This window comes from Haliotis rufescens, unplaced genomic scaffold (assembly GCF_023055435.1).
Source record: "Haliotis rufescens isolate VD_foot unplaced genomic scaffold, xgHalRufe1.0.p SCAF_21, whole genome shotgun sequence".
NCBI classification, from domain to species: Eukaryota; Metazoa; Mollusca; class Gastropoda; order Lepetellida; family Haliotidae; genus Haliotis; species Haliotis rufescens.
Genome location: NW_025963902.1, coordinates 14,506,290 through 14,526,730, shown reverse-complemented (window position 1 = coordinate 14,526,730; position 20,441 = coordinate 14,506,290). Strand labels below are relative to the sequence as shown.

General features: G+C 39.7%; 1 protein-coding gene across 2 annotated transcripts; it reads left to right on the top strand.

Moving 5' to 3' along the window:
* The first annotated feature begins 1,835 nt into the window (after positions 1-1,835).
* Positions 1,836-16,636, top strand: LOC124121319 (centromere protein V-like). Of its 2 annotated transcripts, none has more exons than XM_046484315.2 (5): positions 1,836-1,934; positions 7,159-7,269; positions 9,876-9,945; positions 12,577-12,691; positions 15,806-16,636. In XM_046484315.2, exons 2-5 carry the CDS (start codon positions 7,169-7,171, stop codon positions 15,925-15,927), a joined length of 408 nt encoding a protein of 135 aa, XP_046340271.2. In that variant the 5' UTR covers positions 1,836-1,934; positions 7,159-7,168; the 3' UTR covers positions 15,928-16,636. The 2 variants fall into 2 exon arrangements, with proteins under 2 accessions (XP_046340271.2, XP_046340272.2); XM_046484316.2 differs by having other exon boundaries at positions 7,149-7,269.
* The last annotated feature ends 3,805 nt before the right edge of the window (positions 16,637-20,441 follow it).

Here is a 20,441-nt window from a genome sequence, read left to right as displayed (position 1 = left end):
CTCACTATTTATACAAATTTAAGATAATACATTCATAACGTCCAAATTAAGCACCAGGGAAGCGAAAATTATCGCGATTTTCGGCAATTCTAAGATTTCATAACAGAACTTTCACAATCTTATTTCTTTTTAATTTTCATTCTTAAAATAATCGGAATATGATGATAAAAGATGTTATATTAAATACTATCTATCATCACATATTTCACAGTGACTTTCTGTTCAGTAACATGGGAAAATACCTGGAAATACCTCCGTTATCGAAGCTTTGTATAAATCGCGACCTATGTTTAAAATAGGGAACTTCCAGGTCATATCGTGCTAGGTTACGACCTGTGGAAAAGATTTCTCATGCATATATATTTTGGCATAAAACATCGTGTCCAAGCCTAAAAATAGAGGCGACAAAGTCATTTGACTTATATTGCTCGATCTCACGAAAATATGGAAATAGAAACTTAGATGTAAGTTTGACATTTTTTAGATATATGTTTGTTGATTATATTTTTTACTTTATTTAATTTTACGATTTTGCTTGAAACGTCTTTATAATGCTCTTTGAAATGTTCGATGTGGACCCGCTATCGAAGCATGTGTCCCAGGTTCTTTTTTCAATAACATTGCGGGAATAATTAATAATTTGAAATCTATTGATAAAATATGATAAATTGAAATGAAATACGTATTTTCAGATATTGTGAAACGTGATAGATTTAATAAATGAATGATATGACAGGTCGGTTCATGAAACTATAGGGGGCACGGGTGGCCCAGTCGTCTATTCGCTGTGCAGAGTTCCGTCCCTTGGGCACGCCAGAAACCTATGATTGTGGGTTCGAATCCCGGTTCGCCCCGATTATGTTTCTAGGTTTGTCAGCACCATACCCGTGCTCGTGGGTTTCACCGAAGTGGTAAACGTCTAAGACCTGCACAACTTCGGGCTTTCCTCCCACATTAAGCAGACACGCCGTGATAAACTGTAATACTGTTAAAAGCGGCGTTAAACCAAACTCACTCACTCACTCATGAAACTATATATTATTTTGACGTGGCTACGGTGTGACCGATACAGGCTTGCGGCGTTGAAAGAGCTCACGAGCGGAGTACTTTGAAGCTGGACCCTGTTTCTAAAAGCAATCTCAGTGTTATGATTTATGATACCATGTTTACCGCTTAAAATAAACTTAAAGTAAACTGCAGTAAGGGCCTCCTGGAATGTAAAACTATCAGCCCGAGAACAAATCTGTCGGCCCCGGGCCTACGGGCCGATGTCTATTTCGAACACTGTCTGCAGTACAAGTAAACTTGTCACTGGCATTAAAGTAATGGGTAGGCGAAAGGAAAAATATTATTGTTCAGGGAATGGGAGACAAACCACAAAGTCTCCTTGGCATTTTTCTTATCAATCGACCCGTGAAGATCCCTGGTAGAACAGGTCTTCAGTAACCCATGCCTGTCGTAAAAGGCGACTATGCTTGTCGTAAGAAGCGACTAACGGGATCGGGTGGCCAGGCTCGCTGACTTGGTTGATACATATCATCGATCCCAATTGCGCGGATCGAAGCTCATGATATCAGTTACTGGGTTGTCTGGTCCAGACTTGATTATTTACAGATTGCCGTCATATAGCTGGAATATTGCTGAGTGCGGCGTTAAACAACAAACTAAAACCAAATCTTATCAATCAATCAGTTTATTCGGTAATAAGGCCTCAGGCCTTCGTACAGATTTATACAATTTAGTTTCACATCAAGTACTGCATGAAATAATATTTACAGGTAGAACGAAGACAGGCCACGTGTGTACTGATTGTACGAGCGTTTCATTCAAGGGCAGGTAACTCTAGTTCGTAGTGCCCGCCTGCTTGCCAGGTGTTGAAGTTACTTGAGCAAACGATCGACCCATACGTTCTGCAAAAACAGAAGGGCGTGAAGGTTAGCATTAGTGACAGTTGGTATCAGTGATTGCAGAGCAGTATTTCACCTCGCACATGCACGACTGTGTGTAATTAGGTGTTCAGCACTAGGCCTATACGAATATACAACATGCAAGTTAGCTCAGGTCTACATATCTATGCAGACAGTATCTCGGTTCAATAAGTTAAAGGGGCACTGATCTAAAGCAATTCCCCGGGACTGGTTGTTGCCTTTGTTATTGTTTTTTCCCCGTGAGTACCCGGATGATACAGTAGAAATCTAGACTATTTCGCGACCTGTGCTGCGCAATTCGTAAGCGCATTTGTCACTTTTATTGATAGTATAACGGCGTATGGTCGCATTGATCAATAAAATGAAATACAGTTTTTGAAATAATAAGGAAATGTAGGTATCTTTGCGGGTAGCATCGGTACTGGTGACCAAGTTTTGATAAGTCACTAAGTCTTGCTTGGTTATTGTGCGATTTTCGTTTACGCTATTTTGACTTTCAACACAAAGTAAATATTTCTCCTGAGTATTGCTTATTTTATCGTGTTTATATTTTTACAGTAAAAATGTGCAAAATTTTCACTTTGAAAATTTATTAAACGCCTAAATATACAGTTATTTTACAAATTGACTGAAAAATATGTCCATCTGTATTATCATAAAACGAGTTCCAAAGATTTTTATGTTTAATATCATCACCAAGAGATTGTAAATGTTTCGATGAAAAGTACATTTCTATATTGTTTGGCTTCTAATCCAACCTACATACTAATCTATTGTGATGTTTTTAGGACCTTTTGATCGTCGTAATCAATTTTAGTCAATGTGTTAAAGAAATGGACAGATTTTTCAGTCAATATGACTGAAATGTTTACACATTTTTATAAATTGCCTGAGAGAAACACATGAATCTGTTCAATGCTACAGCAAATGAAGGAAAACAAAAGGCAAATATCATAATTATAACCTACCAAATTTACGTGTTCCATATAATTTTAATTTGTATAATTTTAGGCAGCTTCCTTGTTCGAGCAATGTATCCAAGTATATCCACACAAAGGAACAATATCCCACATGTCTGCAGCTGTACAAGGAAACTTATTTGATGTCACGTATCTCTGTAACAATTAAATGTTTTAAAAATATATATCGTCTCGGGATATTATAACCCGTGTTCGTTTCTCAACTGATCACTTAGATTGTTTCAGGTTTTTCACAAAGGTGTCAAGTCTCAAAGGTCGGCTGAGGAAGCCCACGTGACAACTATTTTCATAACATCCACGGTTCCTAAAAAAATCCATTAGTTAGATAACAATGAGCAATCAATCAACATATCATCGGTTAACCCTTTGAACAAAGTATGTTGTTTTTACATCGGCACTTCACGCCATGATATGAGTGTATGCCCTTTGTTTTAGTAAACCTAGACATGTAAACACTCACTTTTGACATATCAACTGTGCAAAACAACAGTGATTAATCAATCAACGTATTTTCTGTTATTCCTTATTCCTTATTCAACGGAACGATCCGTTGATTCACTAAAAAGTAAATCAACTGATCATTCATCTCTTGCTGGGTTGCTAGGTGATGGGCCGGAAGAGCAAAACCTAGCCATAATCAACTCTAAAATCTCTTCGCTTTCGTGAAGCTACAGTAAACTGATCACGCTACAGTAAACACGGGATATTGCTATACCGGGACTCTCAAATTACAAGAAAAACACAGAAATGCGTATACCGTAATTACAGTAGTAATTTATCTATACGTGCATATTACATAACACACATTTCACCTCACTTCAAACCTGGATTTAGATTGAATAATTACCCCAGACACAATAAATGCCAAATGGGAACCTTTGTCAGGTATTCTGAGTGGTGCTACCACTAAGTATTCTTGTAATAAATTCATTAACTGAGCATCAAGTGAATGACGATAAATACACAAGTGTAGGGTTATACCAGAAAACGTGGATGACAACAAGGGAGTAGCAATCGTATTATCGACGCAATCCGAATTCCGAAATCCAAAAATGCTTTCACTGCATGGATGCTTTTTTATGATTGAACTATAACCATCTGGGGTATTTCCAAATGACGACATCCGATTGAGCTGGCAGTTGGCAGGCAGTTTTGGTCAATGTGAGATCATGTTATTGGTCTATGTCTGTTGTCCATCTGTCTGTTAGCACTGAAACTTTATGTCACATCTTCTCCAAATCTACTGAACTTTTAAATATCATTTCCACAATGTACGTTCTATTATCTCCCTGGCTACAACAATGTTACCTGTTCACAATGAAAAATTCAAAATGGCCACGGGGGGCACGGGTGGCCCAGTCGTCTAAGGCGCCGCGATTCGCTGTGCAGAGTTGCGTCCCCAGAGTTGCGCCAGAAACCTATGATTGTGGGTTCGAATCCCGGTTCGCCCCGATTATGTTTCTAGGTTTGTCAGCACCATACCCGTGCTCGTGGGTTTCACCGAAGTGGTAAACGTCTGAGACCTGCATCACTTCGGGCTTTCCTCCCACATTAAGCTGACACGCCGCGATATAACTGGAATATTGTTAAAAGCGGTGTTAAACCCAACTCACTCACTCACTCACTCAAATAAAAAACAAATAGAACTCTCATTTTGCACCTTGAGGAGATATTTTTCTCTCAAAGGTTGGCAGGCAGTGAGATCATGTTATTGGTTTATGTCTGTTGTCCATCTGTCTGTTAGCACTGAAACTTTATGTCACATCTTCTCCAAATCTACTGAACTTTTAAATATCATTTCCACAATGTACGTTCTATTATCTCCCTAGCTACAACAATGTTACCTGTTCACAATGAAAAATTCAAAACGGCCACCACAACTACTAGTTATAGTGAAAACAAACCAGCCTTCATGCCACCCCCATAAGAAACAAAAGGATATATCTATCTCATATTTTCTGAGTATGTTCATAAGACCCACCTTTACAATGAAGTTAAGGTTAAGATTTTGAAAATTGTGAAAATGTTGCCATGACACTTGTAAGATATTGGATGTTTTTGAATGTTTGAATATCCTACTTGTCTGAGTTAACAAGAGAAGAACATTAAACCCTCTTACTCGTTATTGTCCTGTTATGAGTGAAATACAAGTCACATCTACAAAGACAGAACCTTAGTTATGACTGTAAGTTTATTTGCGAAAAGAAAATCCAAACTGGGATGTCGTCACATGGCAGGGGTACTGATGTGCAAACCAGGCAGCAAAAACTTACATTTTTTATGTAAATTGTGTCCGGCAGGCCAGGATATGCTTACCCTTTTCCAAAACACCTGGGCCCACTTGCACAAAGATGATTGTAACTCCCATACTTTAACATAGGCTTACGATAGTCTTAGCGCTAAGATCGCATTGTGCATGTGGGCCCTGGTGTCATCACTGATTTTCAGTGATCCGTTCATATAATTTTTACTGCTATTTTGACTTTTGCATCCAGTGGAATCTGTTTCAGCCGATAATAAAGACTGGTTAATCTCTGGCATTGACCCTTTATGTTTGACCCATTTGCTGCAGATTTTAGGCTAAATATGGACCTCTGGTCAGGCCAAATGAAACCATGGTCACACTGTTCTCGCTCCAATCCAGGTCATGAATATTCAGCTTGTTTTGAGATCACCTGACTGGCTTGGTCCCGCCTGTGTGTCAAGCTTGTCTAACAAGCTCAATGTGTTTGTCATGCTTATGTTACAGTGTGTGTTACAGTGTTTTAACAGTGTGTTGCAGTGTTTTACAGTGTGTACTACAGTGTGTGTGTTACAGTGTATGCTACAATGTGTGTTACAGTGTATGCTACAGTGTTACAGTGTGTGTTACAGTGTGTTACTGTGTATGCTACAGTGTGTACTACAGTGTATGTTACAGTGTCTGTCACAGTGTATGCTACAGTGTTTTACAGTGTGTACCATAGTGTATGTTCCAGTGTATGTTATGGTGTGTGTGTTACAGTGTAGCTTACAGTGTGTCAGTGTATGTTACAGTGTGTGTTACAGTGTGTTACTGTGTATGTTACAGTGTTTCACAGTGTATGTTACAGTGTGTATGTTACAGTATGCTACAGTGTATGTTACAGTATATGTTACAGTGTGTGTGCTACAGTGTGTGTTACTGTGTATGTTACAGTGTGTACTACAGTGTGTGTTACAGTGTATGCTACAATGTGTGTTACAGTGTATGCTACAGTGTTACAGTGTGTGTTACAGTGTGTTACTGTGTATGCTACAGTGTGTACTACAGTGTATGTTCCAGTGTCTGTCACAGTGTATGCTACAGTGTTTTACAGTGTGTACCATAGTGTATGTTCCAGTGTATGTTATGGTGTGTGTGTTACAGTGTGTGTTACAGTGTAGGTTACAGTGTGTCAGTGTATGTTACAGTGTAGGTTACAGTGTGTCAGTGTATGTTCCAGTGTATGTTATGGTGTGTGTGTTACAGTGTGTGTTACAGTGTAGGTTACAGTGTGTCAGTGTGTGTTACAGTGTAGGTTACAGTGTGTCAGTGTATGTTACAGTGTGTGTTACAGTGTGTTACTGTGTATGTTACAGTGTTTCACAGTGTATGTTACAGTGTGTTACTGTGTATGTTACAGTATGCTACAGTGTATGTAACCGTGTATGTTACAGTATATGTTACAGTGTGTGTGCTACAGTGTGTGTTACTGTGTATGTTACAGTATTTCACAGTGTATGTTACAGTGTGTACTACGGTGTAGGTTACAGTGTACTACAGTGTATGTTACAGTGTATACTACAGTGTATGGTACAGTGTATACTACAGTGTATGTTACAGTGTGTACTACAGTATATGTTACAGTGTGTACTACAGTGTATGTTACAGTGTATGTTACAGTGTATGTTACAGTGTATACTACAGTGTATTTTACAGTGTATACTACAGTGTATGTTACAGTGTGTACTACGGTGTAGGTTACAGTGTGTACTGCAGTGTATGTTACAGTGTGTGTTACAGTGTGTACTACAGTGTATGTTACAGTGTGTACTACAGTGTATGTTACAGTGTGTACTACAATGTATGTTACAGTGTATGTTACAGTGTGTACTACAGTGTATGTTACAGTATGTACTCCAGTGTATGTTACAGTGTGTACTACAGTGTATGTTAAAGTGTGTACTACAGTGTATGTTACAGTGTGTGTTACAGTGTATGTTACAGTGTGTGTTACAGTGTGTTGCAGGTGTTGCAGTATGAGTGGAGATACATTTGTCCTGCACAAGGGAGGATGTCACTGTGGCGCCGTCCGGTTCCAGGTCTTTGCTCCAAGTGTTCTCCATGTATTTGACTGCAAGTAAGCCACTTGAGTATGATTCTTGGATTGATGTGGCTGCAGATACAGATTTGATGCAGCCAGGAAAAGATGGGGATGGGGCTTCTGTTCATGCATGTAATGGAAACTTTTCTTGTTCACCTTTCTATGTGTTTTAATGAAAATTGAGTGAGTGAGTATGGTTTTACACCGCTTTTAGCAATATCCAGCTTTATCAAGATGGAGGACACCAGAAGCGGTCTCCACACATTGTACCCATGTGGAGAATCGAACCCGGGCCTTGGGCATGACAAGCGAACACTTTAACCACAAGGCTTCCCCACCGCCCCCTCTGGATTGAAGTGACGCATAGGTATCCATTCAGAAACAATAGCAATAACTGTAAGGGATGGACCCTAAGTATCAAAACATAATGGTCTCCGTGAAGAGCTGGGTTAGAATTGGTCTTCATAAACCCATGGTTGTCGAAAGAGGCAGCTAGCACCACATGATCAGGATGTCACGCTCGCTGTCTTGGTTGATGCATGTCATCATATCCCATTTGTGCAGATCAATGCTCATGATATCAATCACTTGACTGTCTTATCCATACTGGGGCAGTCAGGTAGCCTAGTGGTTAAAGCGTTCGCTCGTCACACCAAAGACCCAGGTTCAATTCCCAACATGGGTACAATGTGTGAAGCCCATTTCTGGTGTCCCCCGCCATGATATTGCAGAAATATTGGTAACAGGGTCGAAAAACCATACTCACTCACTCTTATCCATACTCAATTATCTACAGGGTATCATATAGGTGCGGCAATAAACAACAAAGAAAAATAAATATAAACCTAATTCTCCTATTGGTCATGAAACATAAGCCACCTTTGTAGAGCTGAACCATTATGATTTTGAAAAACAGAGATTGGCAAGTTCTTACAACCAATTTCTGAAGTCCTTGGACTGAATGACCTCGAAGACGTCCCTGTTACTCCATGGCATATTTCTCGAAGTGACATATAAAAGTGGTTTACACCATGAACTGGATCCAAGTACCTGTAGTTCACAGCTAATTTCAGACTTTTTGCTTTGGCATCATATGGGGGCGATGGGGAAGTCTATTGATTTAAAGCATTCGCTGGTCATGCTGAAGACCCGCGTTTGATTCCCCAGTTGGGCACAATGCGTGAAGCCCATTTCTTCTGTTCCCCACTGTGATATTGCAGGAATATTCTTAAAGAGGCATAAGACAGTAGTCACTCACTCACTCACTCACTCACTCACTCACTCACTCACTCACTCACTCACTCACTCACTCACTCACCCACCAACCCACTCACTCACTCACTCACTCACTGAGGAATTGGATTTCTTGTAAATAATTTCTCTTGTATAGTGGAAGCCAACTGTAGTCATTAAGTCGTTGTTTGTGAACTTCAGTATGGTATCCATCAGCGGCCAGGCCTTACTTACATCCCTCTTTCTTTCATAGGGGGCACGGGTGGCCCAGTCGGCTAAGGCGCCGCGATTCGCTGTGCAGAGTTGCATCCCTTGGGCATGCCAGAAACCTATGATTGTGGGTTCGAATCCTGGTTCGCCCCAATTATGTTTCTAGGTTTGTCAGCACCATATCCGTGCTTGTGGGTTTCACCGAAGTGGTAAACGTCTGAGACCTGCATCACTTCGGGCTTTTCTCCCACATTAAACTGACACGCCAGGATATAACTGGAATACTGTTAAAAGCGGTGTTAAACCCAACTCACTCACTCACACTCTTTCTTTCATATCACTGTAGTTAATCGGTCATGCCATGACAAACAATCAGGTGGTGCTTAACTATTTTTTAGTAGTATATTTGCACTGCTTGTTCAATTGATCACACAGTCTGTGTGGGTACACTGTTGGTTTTGCTTAAGAAGGAGGAGAGATGCAATCAGGTCACCCAGGGAACATTTTGTACTTTCTGTGTAAAACCTGTGGCAAAATGATAGTTTTCATTTATTTTTATCAAAACCTTGGTGAACATTGTAGAGGGATCTTATAACATCTGAGGTCATTGATGAAATATTTCATGGTTAACTAGGAGACAAACATACTGTGTTTTCTATGTAGAAGGCGGTCACGTGTAGATTTTACCGCACTAAACTGAATTTGGAACCAAACACGCCAAATTCCCAGCTCTCTATTGTCTCCAAAATGTAAATACATTCTCTTTGTAGATTTCTATCATGTTCTCTGCACAAAATGTATTGCCACACATCCTTTTGAATATTGTAGTAACCGCAACTTTGCATTTTGTAACCTATAATTGTAGATATAATTATTTAAATATGACTACGGACAATGACTGAAAAGAGCTTCCGTGGTGATGCGGCCGTCAAATCGGCTGTTTCAATCAGGGGGGGTTTATTGTGATTTGATAGCCACTGATTGACCAATCAGAATCGAGTAATTTCCAAATTCATGGTAGAATTAAGGATTGACTGTGGCTTTTTGTACTATTCTATGAACATTAGCTTCTGTGTCAACGCAGCCATCAAATTGGTTGTTTCAAACAGAGGGGTTTTATTGTGATTTGACAACCTCTGTTTGACCAGTCAGAAACGAGTAATTTCCAAATTCACGGTAGAATTCTCACTTCCTTCCAGCTGCAGTATTTGTGTAAAAAAAGGCAACATGCATTTCATTGTGCCCAAGTCCAGGTTCGAGCTCATCAAGGTAAGATTCGGGATATACAGGAAAATTGGAAAATAATTGTTTCTCTTTCCCAAATTGTTCAGATGTATTCAGGGGCACGGGTGGCCCAGTTGTCTAAGGTCACGCGATTTGCTGTGCAAAGTTGCGTCCCTTGGGCACACCAGAAACCTATGAATGTGGGTTTGAATTCCAGTTCGTCCCGATTATGTTTCTAGGTTTGTCAGCACCATACCCGTGCTCGTGGGTTTCACCAAAGTGGTAAACGTCTGAGACCTGCATCACTTCGGGCTTTCCTCCAAAATAAAGCTGACACACTGTGATATAACTGGAATACTGTTCAAAGCAGCGTTAAACCCAACTCACACTCTCACTCACTCACTCACTCACTCACTCACTCACTCACTCAGATGTATTCCTAAGTAGGACCAAAATCATGTGGTTATTGACTGACATCCTAGACTCCTGCCGATAACGTTTCTAGGTTTGTCATCATCATACCCAAGGATGTTGGTTTCGCCAAAATGATAAAGACCTGTATGACTTCAGGCTTTCATTAAGATCAGAGCTTGAGATAAGCTGTGTATTTGCATAAAATATGCATTAAATGAGCTGAATACACAGACAAATCCAATCCTAGCATATCAAATACATAACAAAAACTATCAATATGCTATTGAAATAAAATTAATGCATATATTATAACTATTAGATAAAACGATAGCGTTAATTAAAACCTTTAGATAAAATGATTGTGTATCAGCCGATTGCCAAATTCACTTACCGACAGTTACATTTGGAAAAGCTTCTGCAACAAACATACTCATAGATGCCAATTGAAAAGCACATCGTGCCTAGTCAATAAACATCTTGTATCTTAATTAGTTGCTGATTAATTAAAACAATAGCACCATTCTTACAATGCTAGGTTTTGTGGACAAAAAGCGGCTTCCCGGAAAGGGAACCACAAGCAGATGGGTTTACTACTATTCACATATTTTTAAATGATTTACAGTAAAATGCTCGCACAATCAATTTGGTGACTAGGGAAATACAACTCTCAGTGTCCCTCAGCTGCCAGGATTGTTAGAAAACAAAGTTGAGATAAAAACCTGAGATTACAAAGTTGAGATAACAGAGATGAGATACCACTGTTGAATAAAAGCAACAAAAGCCGTTCCATATTCATGAGAAATGTCTGCAAAAAGCAGAGTTGATTGTACAATTCTGACTTCATCATGAGCATGTGTTTATGAATCACTTTCAAATTATGATGATACCAGGTATTCGTAAATAGGTGAGCATATCCCGCCCCACCAGTGAAATAACATCTGGGATTATGAAGTTGAGATGAGAAGGATGAGATAAAAAAAAGTTGAGATAACAGAGCTGAGATCATGAAGTGGTTTGAAATAATCATCTCCCCGAGGCAAGGGAGTTAACTGACTTTTAAAGTCCAGTTTCCACCCTTGCCGAACTAGGCTGGAGTTATATTGTGGCTGGACTAACAAGTCTATGCCTAGTCCAATCGAAATCGCATGACAAAATCAACCTCTGATTTGTAAACTGCCTTGCCGATTTCGGTTGATTGCAGGATTTGCAATGCATGTGTACCATCAGCTGAGATAATTTTTCAAATCTTTTCATGTTTTTAATCAAGATGTTTCATGTGATTTGATGCACCTTACGAAGTAAGACCCGTTTTATTACAATATAGATCAGATTATAGATCATATCATCTTTACTGGGCATTGCTATTTTATTTGAAATAAATACAAGTGATATGAGAGGTGGAATCTGATTGGTCAGTAGGCGGGACATAACTCGTAATAGCCACTGTCGGCGCTACCATCAAGCCCAGAAATTCTTGTCTAGTTCGGCAAGGGTTAGTCTGTCTCACAGACCCTGATACAAATATATATCAAATACAGCCCATGCAAGTCTATAATGTTTGGCAAGTCTAGATTACTGCAGTATCAGGGAAATGAAGAGAGTCACTGGGCTCCCTTTTTTTATATTTTTATAAAGATAATTTAACAACTGTTTTTTTCTGTACGATATGTTCATTTCAGAGACTAGATGTTAGTCTAGGCAAGGGTGGAAACTGGACTTTAACTCTACCTTATCTTGGGAAGATGGAAATAATAAGATGAAATTTCATAACAAAGCTGACACTGAGATCATATAACAGAAATCCACCATTTACTCTTTCTAACTCGGGGGCATGGGTGGCCGTGTTGTCTAAGGCGCCGTGATTCGCTGTGCAGAGTTGCGTTCCTTGGGTACGCCAGAAACCTATGATTGTGGGTTCGAATCCCGGTTCGCCCGATTATGTTCCTAGGTTTGTCAGCACCATACCCGTGCTCGTGGGTTTCATCGAAGTGGTAAACATCTGAGACCTACATCACTTCGGGCTTTCCTCCCACATTAAGGTGACACGCCGTGATATAACTGGAATACTGTTAAAAGCGGCGTTAAACCCAACTCACTCACTCACTCACTCACTCACTCACTCACTCACTCACTCACTCTTTCCGACTCAATGAAACAAAGTAGGCAGAAGATGAACACAAGACTTTCTTTAGTTTGTTTTCACCAAGCAAAGGTCATCCAATGTTACGCCAGTGCCACAAAGATTGTATCTTTCATTTACAGGGGGAAGACAACATAGAAGTGTATACATTCAACACCCACAAAGCCAAGCACACCTTCTGTAAGACCTGTGGTGTCCAGAGTTTCTACTCTCCCAGATCAAACCCAGATGGCTATGGTGAGCTAACAGACGTTGTGTTGTGATGTCTGTCTGACACGTCTGCGGGGCGAGGGTGTCCGAGTCGTCTAAGGCACCGCAATTCACTGTGCAGAGTTGTGTCCCTTGGGCACGTCAGAAACCTATGATTGTGGGTTCGAATCCAGGTTCACCCTGATTATGTTTCTAGGTTTGTCAGCACCATACCTGTGCTCATAGGTTTCACCGAAGTGGTAAACATCTGAGACCTGCATCACTTCGGGCTTTCCTCCCACATTAAGCTGACACACCGTGATATAACTGGAATATTGTTGAAAGCGGAATTAAACACAAGTCACTCACTCACTCAGCTGAGGCCTTGACATGGGGCTGGTATTCCTGTAAAGGTCAGACTATGTGTGACACTCCTGTACATTTAGGAGGGGGGGGGGGGATTCCACATTATCATTTGTCCCTAAAATTGTCATAAGATGGATCAGGTGGTCTCGCTCGATGATTGGTTGATTCCATGTCATTGTGTGTCTCAATTACATGGATGTTGCTAAGCTGACATTATCAATCACTGGTTTGTCTGGTCCAGGCTCAATCATTTCCAGGCCACCTTCATATGGCTGGAATCTTCCCAAGTGCTGCATTAAACAACCAAGAAACAAGCATCTTTACTAAAATGTGATGCTTCTGGTTTGCAATGCTGCTTTTGCGTTCACGTTTAATGTGTACTTTTCAAGTTGGTTATGTAATCCTGCATAAAACATTTTTATTATTGGCGTCAAAAGTGTTAGTGGCGCCATGCACATTTTAAGACCATCGTGACTCTTAAGATAAGATAAGAGAGATAAGATAAGATAAAACTATTATCCAAAGAAAATTCATATTGCATAGTTGATAAGCACTAAAATATGAAAAAAGGAAAATATATGAAATTAAAATATGTACATATGATTTGTTTTGTTTGTTTGTTGTTTTATGTCGCACTCAGCAATATTCCAGCTAAATGACGGCAGTCTGTAAATAATCATGTCTGGACCAGACCATCCAGTGATTGACATCATGAGCATCGATCCACGCAATTTGGACCGATGACATGCATCAACCAAGTTAGCGCGTTAGACGCCTTTTACGGCAAGCATGGGTTGCTGAAGACCTATTCTACCCCAGATCTTCATGTCATGTACATATGAAATTAAGACACTTACTAATATAACCACAAGTAAAAACATGCAGAAAATTGAACACTAGAAAATTGAACACTATCACAGTGACAAGGAATGGTATTTTAAAGTATGTGTATTTATATCACAGCAAAAGTAAACTTGAATAAAAGGGATAATGACAGATTTGTGTACAGCAAACTGTTAAAAAGTATTAAACAGATAGACATATAAAAGACTAATACTGGCTGGTAAAATGAGCACAATAAGCATTTTCCAACCGTGTGTGTCGCAACAGCACAGCCCCACTTTATCTTAACACGAAAATCTTTAGCAGTCAACAGAAGCTATTTGTTGAAGGACAGCAAAGAGTGAGTGAGTTGTGTTTCACGCCGCTTTTAACAGTATTACAGTTGTATCACGGCGTGTCAGCTTAATGTGGGAGGAAAGCCCGAAGTGATGCAGGTCTTAGACATTTACCACTTCGGTGAAACCCACGAGCACAGGTATGGTGCTGACAAACCTAGAAAAATAATCGGGGCGAACCGGGATTCGAACCCACAATCATAGGTTTCTGGCGTGTCCAAGGGACGCAACGCTGCACAGCGAATCGCGGCGCCTCAGACAGCAAAGAGAGTTATCTGAACCACTCTTGGTACCTTACAACAAGGGAGGGAGAGACACAGTATACTGCAGATTGTGTCAAAGTTACAAACACTCACTGCTGATCACTGTTAGACTGCCACCATGGTAAAAAGATGGTACTTGTTGTTACCCTGCCTGGGGATGAAAGATAACAAATATTGGTTAGAGGTCAGTGTCTTTCAGGCTGAGATATGGCTTCTCCTCTTGCTTGTTGGTGTGGATCTTATTTTTACCCCCCTGGATGTTTTAATCTGCATCGTTAAAAGATGGTACTTGTTGTTACCCTGCCTAGGGATGAAAGATAACAAATATTAATTTAGAGGTCAGTGTCCAACAGGCTGAGATATGGTTTCTCCTCTTGCTTGTGGGTGTGGATCTTATTTTTATCCCCCTTGATGTTTCATTCTGCATCGTTAAAAGATTGTACTTGTTGTTACCCTGCCTAGGGATGAAAGATAACAAATATTAATTTAGAGGTCAGTGTCCAACAGGCTGAGATATGGTTTCTCCTCTTGCTTGTGGGTGTGGATGTTATTTTTACCCCCCTTGATGTTTCATTCTGCATCGTTAAAAGATGGTACTTGTTGATACCCTGCCTGAGGATGAAAGATAACAAATATTAATATAGAGGTCAGTGTCCAACAGGCTGAGATATGGTTTCTCCTCTTGCTTGTGGGTGTGGATGTTATTTTTACCCCCCTTGATGTTTCATTCTGCATGGTTAAAAGGTGGTACTTGTTGTTACCCTGCCTGGGGATGAAAGATAACAAATATTAATTTAGAGGTCAGTGTCCAACATGCTGAGATATGGTTTCTCCTCTTGCTTGTGGGTGTGGATGTTATTTTTACCCCTCTTGATGTTTCATTCTGCATGGTTAAAAGGTGGTACTTGTTGTTACCCTGCCTGGGGATGAAAGATAACAAATATTAATTTAGAGGTCAGTGTCCAACAGGCTGAGATATGGTTTCTCCTCTTGCTTGTGGGTGTGGATGTTATTTTTACCCCCCTTGATGTTTCATTCTGCATGGTTAAAAGGTGGTACTTGTTGTTACCCTGCCTGGGGATGAAAGATAACAAATATTAATTTAGAGGTCAGTGTCCAACAGGCTGAGTTATGGTTTCTCCTCTTGCTTGTGGGTGTGGATCTTATTTTTATCCCCCTTGATGTTTCATTCTGCATCGTTAAAAGATGGTACTTGTTGTTACCCTGCCTAGGGATGAAAGATAACAAATATTAATTTAGAGGTCAGTGTCCAACATGCTGAGATATGGTTTCTCCTCCTGCTTGTGGGTGTGGATGTTATTTTTACCCCCCTTGATGTTTCATTCTGCCACCAGGTGTCGCTCCCCACTGCCTTGACCCTGGAACTGTGGAGAAGATTGAGGTAGAGACAGTCGATGGCCAGAACTGGGAGAAATTCATGAAGACTTCCGACATCTCCAAGTATTCCAAGACATAAATAGCAGCGGGAATTTCATCCTTGTTTTAATATTGTATAAAATGGAGAATGACTGTTAAGGAGAAATTGATCCAGTTACATTTTTCTAATCTTTCTTTGATTTTCTAATCATCTATGCAATGTTGCAGCTATGTCACAGGTGATTATTGTGTCTTTCTTATATTAGGTATACTCTGGTTTTCAATATTTACTAATATTTATTAGATCCTTTTATATATTTTAATTAGATCTTCTCCAAATTTCGATTTTATATTAGATCCTTTTATTTCTTTTAATTAGATATTTTCTTAATTTCTATTATTAAAATCTTCTCTGAATTTCCATTTGTTAGATCCTTTTTGTTAATTTAATTAGATATTTGCTGAATTTCCATGCTTGCGACTAATGGGATGGAACCTGGAAGGGGTGGTCGGGTAGCCTAGTGGTTAAAGCCTTCGCTCGTCACGCCGAAGACCCGGTTTGATTCCCGACATGAGTACAATGTGTGAAGCCCATTTCTGGTGTCCCCTGCCGTGATATTGCTGAAAAATTGCAAAAAGCGGCGTAAAACCATACTCACTCACTCACTCTGACGTGGGATGTATGACTTCAGTATTCTCTTTATTGGAAATGTTCATGTTGGTTCTCCTAATGTGCATAATACTTCTTGACATGATCATGTGTGTGATGAACTTGATCTTTTCAATCAGGAATAAATAATTACATACTTTCTGGTATTCAAGAATTGTATTTATTCACATGACCATTTAGCTTTTGCAAATGGTTACCCAATATATGGCAACAGCATTGAACTTAGGAACAGAAGCTCACAATCCTTTAATACGGTGCCATATGACCCATACATCTTTGAACTTATATACGTGACCCGTGAAGGTCCGGGGTAGAATAGGTCTTCAGCAACCCATGCTTGCCGTAAAAGGCGACTTTGCTCGTAGTAAGAGGCGATTAACGGGATCGGGAGGTCAGACTTGCTGACTTGGTTGATAAATGTCATCGTATCCCAATTGCGTGGAACGATGCTCATGATGTCAATAACTGGATTGTCTGGCCCAGACTCGATTATTTACAGACCGCCGTCATATAGCTGGAATATTGCTTACCAGATGGAATATTGCTGACCAGTGGATTGACGCCAATTTACAACGGTAAGTGACGTGTTCAAGCACTGCTTGTTTGAGGTACGACCACGGGACGCAATTTGATTAATATTAATTAGGTGGCGTGAAATTTGTAAAATTAACGTGGCGTGAAATTAGGTACACAAAGATTATCAACCAAGTCTGGCCACCCAGTCCACATTCGTGACCAACTCGTGTTATTCCGGGACAAGCCGAATAGCGACTCGTGCCCCTCTCATGACCATTTTTGCGACCGGGTTCCGTCTTAGCGCAAACGGGCATACCTAAAACAATGCTCAACTCGTTGCGTAATGCTTCACATATATTTCCTAAAATATTATATATATATATTTCAGATGCAATTTAAAGCACAACGGAATGTGCGGAATTATACGGTATGATTGAACACACTTAGCTGTGTCTTGGGTATATTTTTAGATGCAAGACATATGTTAAATCAAACATTATTCCTGTGGGATTCTTTGATGAAGAACGTGAATTCATACGCGCATTCTGATTGGTTTGTCGTATTTTCGCACATAACATTCATCGAAAGGGGGACTGTGCGAAAATATGGGCGAGTGGTGACGAATGACCCAGTCCAATTTAGTCGACAGCCGGGTTTCACTGACAGATGGCTTGTTCCATTCTTTGTACAATCTGTCCTCTGACTAATTATTATATATATATAATTTAATGGTATCACTGAAAACGACAATCTGGGATATGGGTTACATTCATTTCAATCCCAGAGAATTATTAATTAAGGAGCCTTTTACGAAATCTGAGCAGAAATTCGAATATAAACATTAAAACTTAAGACATAAAAGTAAGTGATAAGGGTATATGTGTTTTGCTGAACATTCGCATCAAAATGTCAAATAACTATTTTCATGAGGAGACGCGATATCTGCATTAGTACCAATATTACGTTGATAAGCTTAGACATTCATATTTCATTATATTTACAAGTTCAAAAGTCGCATCACGATACTACAACGATGTTTTCTAAACTACCGGCGAATAAGATTTGTGTTCTTGAGGTCAAACTTAAGGTCCAATTTTATTGTATTTTTATTAAAATATGAACTTATTTAATAATTATGTTTTCCAGGTTTTTCCCTGAATAGCAAACGGTCGGTCCCTTAACCACATACAGTGAGTGAGGGAGTATGCTTTTACGCCACTTTTAACAATAAAGCAGCAATATCAAGGCACTAAATATTACTAAATGCGATAACATATGCTATATTATGGATTATTTGCATTTAAAACTTTTCATTAATTTTTGGTTTGTTTGGTAATTAGATTTTAATAAACACTGTTAAAATACCTTAAATTGGCAACTAACTCAGCCAATGAATAAACATTCTTTTGTGCACGAATACTCAAATACATAAATATTTAAACCTAGTAGACACATTTACAACAATTAACTAAATTCAACAAGCTGTCATCGGAAACACTGTCCACAACAAGCACGTGCAGGCAAAATACCCGTCTAAACGTACTCAATCTCATTAAAATCAGAACGACCTTTCATCCAACCAATCAGAGCGTCGCTTACCAGATCATGAAGGTGACAGTCGGAATGTGATTTCTAATCATACAACCTCGAAAACTTTAACACGGGGTATTCCGAACGATAGTTACGGGCTTATCGACTGAATCCACACAATCTAGACCATCTATTAGCCATTTTAGAATGTTCTTTTGTTCAGGTTTCAAATTTTGAATCGAGAATTTGTCAAAATATGTTTCGAAGCGTCGTCGCCAATTTGAAATTAGTGCCGTAAAGCACGAGAAAGCTGCCTTCTGATTGGCTAATGTCGACTTCTTGTCAGTCATTCCATTGGTCGGTCAAAGTTCGCGCAAGGTCGGTCTGACGTGACCCTTAATGGGGTGTCCTCAGATCTTTGTTTCGCGATAGCATTAACTAAGATCTGATTTTAATGAGATTTAAACGTACTGGGCTTGTAGTTAGGTGAGCAGAAAACAACGCTAAATATTGTTCGCTCCGAGTAATATCTAATTGAGCATCCCCTCTTGTGTTTTTAAGCCATGCTGTTCTTGCACGCCTCGCGGATAGGATATCATGTACCTGAGAAATACTTTTGACACATTGATATGTCATGTCAAATGTCAAGGTCATCCTGAATGTCATGGCAAGATTTTTCTTGGATTTATTGTTGGTCAATGAAACATTAGGGCGAGACATATATCGGGAAAGGCCGTGGATGACCAACGTATAAGGTCAAAGTCCCAGTGAAGGTCATTCGGAAAGTATGTTTGCCTTTTGCACTAAAACGTCAAATTTTGCAAATATTTTGAAAGGACGTTCTGACATGTTTACAGTTTTCTTGTCTTAAACATGTGCGTTCCCCAGCCGGAAGTGTCATCAATCAACAGGAAGTGTGTTCAATGGTTAACTACTTATAAATGAAGCTGGTGTCAAAGGGCTTTCTGTTTTAAAGGTGTCTTAATTTATCTTTTATGGAAGATTCGGAAATGAGTATTGATTTGTTTGTTGTCTTCCATTAGACATGTGTTTTTCATAAACCGGAAGTGATGTCATTGCGGTTGAAATGTCTTTAGGTTCCTCACTCTGTCAGCCAGATGCGTCAATCTGTCAATCTGTCATGAGGTTGTTGTATACATTCATTTCATAGAAGGAGCGCTGGTTTGATTTTATGGTTTGCAGATTTTCAGCTCATACATGTATATTAGTTAAAATGAATACAAGAATACTTTAGTGTATGTGATTATTTTTGGTTGATAGAGAACTGCGACAAGGTTCCAAGTCTCAAAGGGGGACGGGTGGCCCAGTCATCAGTTTCTCTGTGCAAAGTTGGTGCGGTCGGGTAGCCTAGTGGTTAAAGCATTCGCTCGTCACGACGAAGGCCCTAGTTTGATTCCCGATATGGGTACAATGTGCGAAGCCCATTTCTGGTGTCCCCCGCAGTGATATTGCTGGAATATTGTTAAAAGCGGTGTAAAACCATATTCACTAACTCTTTTCATAAAACTGAAGGTAATGGCATAAAACTGGCGGTATGTAATCATACAAAGTAGACAAAAGGTTTAGGGATAACAATTTCTGTATTTACCGAAAAAGTGACGTTTTGGTATATATCCTTATACAGTTGTCAAGTCAGATTGAATAATGACTTACTTACTTACTTACTTTGGAGATTTAACGTGCGCTTTCCGACTGATGCGTATTTCGCACACGGGCCCGGCCAGGCCATTTAATGTGTTTCCGAAAGGGGCGAAAGTGGTCTGTGCAACCCAAGAGGGGGGTTTAGGGGTTGCTTATATAGAATTTGGGAATTTTGAGATTTGGAATAGATGTCGATGGGGTTGGGGAGGAGAACTAAGGGAGCTGGGTATGGTGGA

What these genes read in the sequence shown, in the direction of transcription:
- LOC124121319 (XM_046484315.2), top strand. Translation starts at nt 7,169, where the DNA reads ATGAGTGGAGATACATTTGTCCTGCACAAGGGAGGATGTCACTGTGGC. An exon ending in CTCCATGTATTTGACTGCAA is followed by an intron (nt 7,270 to 9,875) that starts GTAAGCCACTTG and finishes ACTTCCTTCCAG; the next exon opens with CTGCAGTATTTGTGTAAAAA. An exon ending in CCAGGTTCGAGCTCATCAAG is followed by an intron (nt 9,946 to 12,576) that starts GTAAGATTCGGG and finishes TTTCATTTACAG; the next exon opens with GGGGAAGACAACATAGAAGT.